At 41.0% G+C, this 9,149-nt stretch overlaps 1 protein-coding gene across 1 annotated transcript; it reads right to left on the minus strand.

The window, feature by feature from the left end:
- Positions 1-463: 463 nt before the first annotated feature.
- Positions 464-6,471, minus strand: rnf7 (ring finger protein 7). Its single transcript, XM_076282221.1, has 3 exons — positions 6,259-6,471; positions 2,717-2,764; positions 464-1,023 (listed from the first exon to the last, which is right to left on the minus strand). Exons 1-3 carry the CDS (start codon positions 6,434-6,436, stop codon positions 905-907), a joined length of 345 nt encoding a protein of 114 aa, XP_076138336.1. The 5' UTR covers positions 6,437-6,471; the 3' UTR covers positions 464-904.
- Between the last annotated feature and the right edge of the window lie 2,678 nt (positions 6,472-9,149).

Below are 9,149 nucleotides of genomic sequence, written 5' to 3' on the forward strand. Positions count from 1 at the left end.
TAAGCCGCTCGCTGGCTGTAGTGAAGAAAGCTCGACTCGGCTGGATTTTTTATATAGGAAGCGCCCCTATCGGTGGACCGTATCACTACAATAAGGATGTTCAGGTGAGGTACAGTAAAAACCACGTGAAACGAACATTTTAATGACATTTCAAAATTGATTCGTGAGCCGTACTAAGTGAGAAGGGCCGCATGCCGCATCCCTGGAATAAAGCCTGCCCAGAAGATTTTATTGGACGGCTGATTCTGATATGGGCATATATGCTTGTCAATGGAGCAATGTCGGACCAAATTTCAGGCTTAAATTCAGCGACGGCTTCCAGGCTACCTATTATGCATAATGCACTTATTTTCATGATTACAAAATCAAAATGTGTGTGATAACATTTTAAATTACTCAATTTCAACAATGCACACACACGGCTGAAGTCCTTAGATGACAAATTAATGACATGTATAGCATCTCCAGTCACTCAGTTTATTACTCGATGTGCAGTGCAACAAAGAAAAACACACACTTCCCTATTAACAACATACCACTGATGTGTAACATGTCTTTGATCTTCCCACCTTGAGCCCTGTATCCCATCACAGAGGTGGGGTGGGCATTAGTGACACAGGGTGTTCACTGAGAAACCTCCAGGACTGCCTTGCCCACCCCTGACTCATACAGTGATGGGTGCAATCACACACACAATCATACACAAATATACACACCACACACACACACACAGTTGGGGGAGACAGCAAAAGAGAGATAAAGAACTGTGGGAAGAGGTGGGGTGTTAAAGAGTCCTGTCACCCCGCTTGGGGTGAGAGCCAATCGGGACGGAGGCTGGTGATGATTGGGCATAGTTGGCAAGGTGGGAGGCTGGCCAGCTATTTTGCGCTGGCATCGCCCGTCCTCACTTGCCGATCCTCTGCACCACCCAGTCCTGCTGGCACAGTGGGCAGCGATTGTTCTGTTTCACCCACAGGGACATGCAACAGTTGTGGAAAGAGTGGTTGCACTCGCCCCACACCACTGGAGAGAGAGAGAGAGAGAGAGGTGTTTGAGGAGTAGTCAAAAGTGCATCAAGCTATACACAAGGACACTACACGTCTAGCAGTCCAGGATTTCAATACCAAAGATCTATTAATCTAAAAGAAAAATAGATATACGATCAAATCGGCACTGAATTATGCACACTGTGCAATCCCTGACATTACAACATAATTTCTTACTCCTTATCCATAGGATAATGTTATGGTGTTTCCTAAATGCACAGGGAAAGGTTTTATAACTGAAACTCAAGTTTCCCATGGGTTATATCTCCACAAGCTTTTGTGTAGGTTGGTTTTGCATAATGCCAATCAATAAATGAGCAATCAGTTCTTATCTACCATATAAATGAGCTATTTTAAAAATGTATAGGCTAGTTTAGTAGTCAAGGGTCAACTTATTTGAATTTAATTGTTTAGGGTGGTTTCAGTTTGTGTGCATACAAGGTTGTTCACTGGGGGGGGGGGGGGGATTATTTGCAATTCACATAGGTTTATTGTGATTAAAGTTGATGGAAACAGTCTGTTTGCATTTCTACTTGCATGTTTCAAGGATATTTATTCATCACATACTTAGAGATATGGTTGAAAAACATGTAGTGACATTTCTTAAAAGTTTCCCTGTTTGTTTTGATCCCACAGCTGTTCAGAAATAGCCCCTTGATTATGAGAATGTCAAATCTTAATTAAAATAACACAATGTATGGAAATGCACACACTGCACATTTCTTTAGCCGGATTTTCATTAATGTGCTTAGAATATGTATCGTAAACGTGGTAATTACCAACCATTTCGTTTGAAAATTCTAAAACAATGTTTTTTAATACTTCAAAATAAAATTTGCTAAATGAACCTTACATTTTTCAGTAGCCATAGGTGTGTAGATTTGAACAAAATCTAGTTTGGTTCTTACCGGGGCTTTTACCAGAGACTTTCTAATGAGGAGACACAGCACTCAAAAAATCCTCCATAGAAATGCATGGGGTTAGTTTGTAACGATGGCTGTTATGGCCGTTGTCTACACATATCCCACCCCTTCCTAAGCAAAACGTCGACATGTGAATACATTGAGCCAATCATATGGTGTGTTGTGAAGATATCTTGCCAATCATGTGTTGTAAACTCGCCGCTGGAGCAAGATTGGTGTCGTGAAGCCTTGCGCACGCGCATTTCTGCTGAATAGGATGCCCGATGAGTGCCCAAAAAGCGTTGCTATATGGCCGCCAAGTGGAAGGACTTGCCTAAAAGGACTTTGCTATTACTGCCTGAAATATCCGATTTTGTTTACCACGCTCGGAGTTTAGTGCTGGGCTGGTGGGTGCTTATTCCCAACCTTTCTCACGGCACATCAATGGTTAGCCCGAGAATTCTCGCCAGCAATTCAAAATTCCACTGGAGCTCCAAGCGGATTTGTACACGCAGCCTTACAACACTGTTTACAGCTATTCGAGTCACGATAAAATGTCATTTTTGGTACATAGATAATTTAGATAAACTTATGGTGTGGGTGCTTGCGTTTCTTTAGGAATCCGCCGTCTTGGTTTGTATAGAAATGAATATTAAGTGACATACATGTAAGAGATTGGACATTCGTGACGGTTGGTAATATATGACGTTCCGATAAATGAGCTGAATGGAGACCCATCTTTGGATTAGGAGATAATGACAAGCTTACCAACACAGTCCTCCTGCTTGTTTTCTGCTTGACACCTCAAGCACGCATCTAAAACAGAGTGGAAAGAAGATATTGGTAAGTGAACACTAGCATGTATACCTGCTATGGTCAACTGCCTGATAGACTTATATCATGCATCATGTATATTTTTCCACACCATTTTCCCTGAAATTCAATGACCCTACATAGTTTGAGACACGGATCAAGGTCAATTTAAAAGTTGTATCAGCGATTTCAGGCCCAAAAAAGGCCCAAACATAAATTATCACATTCATCTAATCTTTCCTAACGATCCGCTAGCTGTCTGCCCCATAAGCAGGCCGTCAAAAAAACGCGTCTCTGAGTGCTCTTTTTTTCTCTTTTTCTGTAAATATCTTTTTTTTATCATTTTGCATTTTAATCTCTTCTTTTTAACATGATTAGGTAGGTGTATGCTTTTATATATCATGTATCATTTTATTATTTCATGTAACCGTATTGCCCCCCCCCCCCCGTTTATATAACTCAATAAACAGTTGATCACAAAAAAAATAAACGCGCCTCTGTAGGCAGCTTAGGCTCCAAGATCTGTACACAAAAACAATTGCTACCAACAAGGGTTGGCACCCCACTCAAAGGCAAAATAAAGTGTTTTAACCAATGACGAGATGCGCGCTTAGGAGAGTTTTAATTGCACGGGAGGGAGGGGGAGGGTGTAGCGAGCTAGCTCTCTGATTAAAGGTTGTATCAGCGATAGCGGGGATACGTCACTTCTGTTGGTAGTCAAACAAAACAAAGTGACTACTGGGATGGAATATTCCATGGCGAAAAGATTGGCACTAATGCTAAGGATCTATGTCAGTTGTTCATTAAAAGGACGCGGCCCATTGTGACCACAGTGGAAATAAGGATGAGGCGTTATTATCCCAAATTGTTACATGGTAACGAGTACTGAGATCTGATTGGGGGACGGGTCTGCCAGCAGTTGGGGCGAGGGCTTCATAAGGGTAGGCACTCTCCTTTGGTGTTTCGATGTCAGGTCCACTACACCTCCAGAGGGCACATCGGCGACATCTGACATGGTACACCCCCACCTGCCTTTGCTCCTTCCGCTCTTTGTAGTAGAGACCTAGTAATGTTGCAGAATCCAGGTGTAAACTGCTGTGTTTCACCAGCAGGGGGCAGTGAAGTCCATGCTATGGATGGTTATTTTGGTATTGGACAGGAGCCCAGATGCAGAGCCATAGAAAGAGAGTTGCGACACTTTTGATGTCGCCTCCACATGATCAAAAGTAAAAAAAAAAAAACTGAACTAAATGGCTGAATCGCAGGAAGGTGGGATGTATTTCTGGATGCTGGAGGGAGTAATCAATTAACTCATTGACAACTGGACAAGTGATTGGCCGTTTTAAAAAGTTCCAAAACTCCATAGAAAAGTGCTGCCATTTCTTTCCACGGTCTCCTATGGGATAGTCGTTCTGTTTTCTACTGCTCTGCCTAGATGGTGTCCTTTCTTTTAATCCACAACCATTGATTTGCTCATTCTGCGGCATTAGACAACACTGGTGGTACCAAAAAGGACCAGAGATAGATGGATAAATAAATAAAGATGACAGGCTACCAATGAAACTGTAACGGAATGTGCTACGGCTTGACACAGTAGGTTTGCAAAGTCCATAAAATGCATGACATGTTTGCACTGACATGAAATAGCCTAATTTAATTTGATTAACAATAAAAATAAATTTAGTTTACATTTCAATAATGAATGGTTTTGGTTTTGTTTGTGGTGTTATCGTATCCCTTACAAGCTGCATTTAAAAACGTTGCGACCAACTGATACAAACTGCTGCTTTCAGATCTCTTGTTAATTGGTCTTAGTGAGTTAGGAGTCCTCCCAACTACTTCTAAGCTCCCCCAGACTTAGATGCTACTTTTAGCACTACTAAAGCTTTGTACATTACTCTTGGTCAAAAAATTAGGAGGCTGACTGTTAGTCAGTTAAGACTGACACACACAACCATTATTTTTTGGAGTTTCTCCTAAATTCACCAGTTGGAAGCTACTTTTAGCTGCAAGACTCTTTGAGAATACGGGCCCTGGTCATTTTATTTAAATTCCAAGTACTTTCCATGACTGGAAAACTAGTCCATTAAAATGTCAAGTTTTCCAGGATGAGTGAAAACCCTGCTACGTGTACGACTATTGTTTTGAAGCACTTACATATAAGGTTGATTATGGGGGTGTGCCATTGTTCATAACATACTCTACCTACATAATTCATCCCCATAATAAGAACAATATTAATGATGCAGTTCATGAAATGTTGCAACCTTAACATGCTTTGTTGCTGCAACTTGGGCTGCTCACATAGAGAACGAGGGGGAAAGGCTGTTGGAGTTCAAAAACTATGTGTGAGATAATAGCTGATGATGGTCAGGATCAGGAATGAGTTTCACTTTTTAGTGTGTACCTGGCTCAAGACTGCTAAAGACTGTTAAACTGATATGGGGGGTCAAAAGGTTAGTCTAGTGATGAATGATCTCACATCAATAGATATAATAAAAACACCTTACAGGCTAGGACTGGGAGATATGGCTTAAAACGCAGATTTGCTGAGGAGAAATGGTGATATGATACAATATAATAAAATTAAAATGTTCAGTTAGGCTATACAATGTTATCATCATATCATTGTTGTGTTCGGTTAAAAAACAAAAACACTTAACTCACAGTTCTGCATGGCATTAGAGAAAGGTGCAAATTGTGCACAAAGCTATGCAAAACCATTATCATGCTACAAAGTCAATATTGCAATACGAAACATACTTATTATATAGAATGCTCACGATACACGCCATGACACAGCCCTAATGTAGGCAGACATCGTGATATTGGCAGTCCAGACCTACCAGATCAGTATCACCAGCAAAGAGTATCTATACTCTTTGTCACCAGTTATATAATATAATGTCATTCATAACGGTGACGTTGACTCCAAATTGGTCTGTAGCATGAGCACCATGTTGATGTGCCTGCCGGCCAGTAGGCTATCACTCTCAGACCAAGCTAACCGGCTTGCTTGCAACCTAGTTTGCGTCATGCTTAACGCTACTTTATGACTGGGCTTCGGTTGTCTTTTAATAAATAGCTCACATGTTGACACAACCTCTCCTAGCCGACTAGCTCGAATGGTTTACTCGATTCCAAATAGGATTATACCAGAGCCCGTCTACTTTCTTATTAGACATTCTCTGATTATACTTAGCTGAATTACCAAGGATAACGTTAGCTAGCTTGCTGACAGGAAACCTTGCAAACAGACAAATGACTATCTGCAGGGAATAGCTGCTACAATTTAGCGTTAATGTTAGTCTTTGATCAAGCTAACATGACAAATGAGCTAACTTAAAATAGCTCCTTGGTAAAAATATTAGCAGACACACAAGCACCAGTCATATGTATCAAACAGGGTGGTTTGTTAGCTAAGGGGCTAACCGAGAGTTGGGGGGGCTTGGTTGTAGTTAGGTCAGTTAGCAGCTAGCTAGCCAGCGTTTACTTACCCATAACCTGAACCCGACAAATGGCACACGTATCACATTCGACATCCCAGCTCCACATAGCAACAGCATTCCATTTCTTCAAAGAAAACATCTTGTCCCCACTAGATTTTGACCCAGATGATGAACCACTGTGCGTGTGAACCAAACTCGGCTCGTCACCGTCATCCATCTCCGCCATAGCATAAGGGCAAAGCCAAGCCACATCAAAATGGCTGAAAAGTCATTGGCCAATTTCAGGCAGTACCACCTTTTGTACACACGATGGCGCAACGATCCAAGTTCTGCTGCTGCCGAAAGGGTTCTAGACTTGGTTTGATTTAGCTCATTTAAAAGAAGTGGATCCTAATATGACATTGACTGGAATGGTCAGGTAGACTAACATCATGACTTATCATTGAAACAAATCAGAGAGGTGTCGGTACAACAAACATGTTAACATTGCTTTGTCTGATTGGCCACTTGTCTTAGCCTATCCCAAAATGTGCAATGAGAATGTAGCACAGGCTGCAGTCATTCAGATATAGGAGAAAGCATGTCCTCCAATTGTAGTCTATAAACTATCAGGCAATTAGTGTGCTTACTAAAGCAGGCACACTTTGGGCTCTGTGCATTAGCTACTTGAAGTTGCCAAACCAGTTTCAGCACCTTTGAGTGCTTTAAAAAAATAAAATAAATCTGCAGCAACTTCTTAACACAACTTCCTTCATGTCTCAATTGAAATTCATACCACCTGTGAGTTGCGTTGTTCGCACCATTTTGTTTCATGTGCAATGTCACTTTGATACCTTCACACTCATCAATTCAATTAATCTAGGGTGACCAGATGTCCTCTTTTTCTAGGACATGTCCTCTTTTGAGACCTAAAAATTGTCCAGGATGTTGTTCTTCTAGAGCCTCAAATGTTTTTACAGCGAATATGCATTGTGTTTACCTCTGTCGTTCACAAATTATTTTAAATAGCCTTTTGAGGCAGTGTTTTCTCTTGTGTCCTCTTTTTCACAAACCAAACAGGACACAATTTGGTCACCCTAATTCATCAATTTAGTCATCCATTCCAAACCAATCAATTGATTAATTCAAAACATTACAGAATTCAAATGACTAAATCACAGGTGTTTACCACCGCTAGACCTGCATCAACTTCATCAGAAAATGTCAACTCCATGATGAGGATGTAAGTTGTTCAAATGTATTTGTATTTGTTTTGTTGTTGTTGTTGTTTGACAGTGTTGACCAAAAAAAGGTATATTTTGATCAAATATAAATAAGATGGTTGGTTGTATCAAAATCTCTGTCCATTAGTATATGTTGAACAATATAAACTACAGTGTAATTTTTCATGGCATAAAGTTTATTGTTTCCTAACCTGCATCATGTTTCGTCCCATGTCTCATGAATGACAGAAAAGCACCCGTGACTTCCCAGTTGGACATAATAGTCTATACAAACATAAATTATATAAACTGTAGCATGCAGGGGTAGCAGCACTTCGGAATTTAGTGAGTAGTAGTTTTGCCCCATAATGTGATTCAGCCTTTAGCTCTCTACCCCTACCACTGCTACAATTAGCTAAAAGCCTCTTTGTTTTTGGAGTGGATGCATCCATTGTTTGATTTGTAAATATTGATGTTTAGAATTTCAAAGGTTCAAATGCATGTCATACAAATGTTCTAAAGCTTGCTCAAAACAATAAAGAGCCAGATTCAGGGGAAAACAGTTCATTCCATAAACAGTGCATCACAAAAACAAAAGACCTCAAACGCTAAAAAAAAGTTAAGTGCATCAGACCGCATGGGGCAACAGGTTTGCTATTTCCCAGGAACTCTCTTCCTAAATCAAACAGAAGAGGTGAAACATACCAGGTGCTGAACCTATAGCATAAATAGTGGAAGAGACCAAGAGCAAAAGTCCTGCAGAGGTCTGCAGTATCTGACCCAGTCACCATCAAACTCAAACACACACACACACGCACACAGAAAGAGAGAGAGTCCACCCCCACATCACTATATTCTTTTTTTTTTATCCACCCCACCACCCCTCCTTTTTAAATCTTGGTCTTATTATTTTACTGTGTTATTGTCAACCCTGGCTTTGGTGACACTGTACTCACACAGTCATCCTAATGAAGCAACTTTGAATTGAAAGAGAGAGATCAAAGGACTATTCGAGGAGTGTGCCGAAAAAGGGGAATTAGTTCTCTCACACCCTCACAGACACTCAGAAGCAGAGAGTGACAGATAATGTGGCAGAACATGTTCAAATTGGCTGAATTGTCAGAAAATGGCAAAAGACAGGACTTTTCTATCTGTCCATCATTCTCAAAGGATTTCATATTCCAATATCCCAATTGGAAACACTTGTTTTTTTTTAGGCCCCAAATTCTAGAGAACACTACGCTACATTTTTAAGCGATGCCGACAGAACGAGGTGTTATCCCACCCTATCATCGGGAGCCAGGTCAGAGGTCACGGGGTCAGAGTGATGTTGTGTGCCAGAGCGCAGTGGCTGGCGGAGGAAGAGTTCCAGATGCACCTGACAGGGTTCAGGAACCTTCACAGAACATCCTCACGCCTTGATGTATGTCCTGACGCCAACCTGGACCCCCACTGCAACTGGACTGACTCAGTTCTTCTTTGTCTGAAACAGACAGGGTATGAAGAATTCCAGATGATGCATGAGATGTGAGATGGGTCATTCGGTACTGAAAAATAAGTTCTTGTAAAAGAAAAAAAAAACTAATACAAGAGTCTTTGACTGTGAATTGGGGAGTAATGGGAGGATAACACAAAGGTGAATGAACCTGGTGTGGTAAGTGGTGACACTGATGATGGGGTATAACTTCTGTGTTGCATTCTGCCTCACCTTTCTTCTGGATGGTCGCTTTCTCTTCA

This window comes from Alosa pseudoharengus, unplaced genomic scaffold (genome assembly GCF_046254945.1).
Source record: "Alosa pseudoharengus isolate Yale_2024_CS ecotype anadromous, Long Island Sound unplaced genomic scaffold, YU_APseudo_1.1 YU_APseudo_1.1_scf_13, whole genome shotgun sequence".
NCBI classification, from domain to species: domain Eukaryota; kingdom Metazoa; phylum Chordata; class Actinopteri; order Clupeiformes; family Clupeidae; genus Alosa; species Alosa pseudoharengus.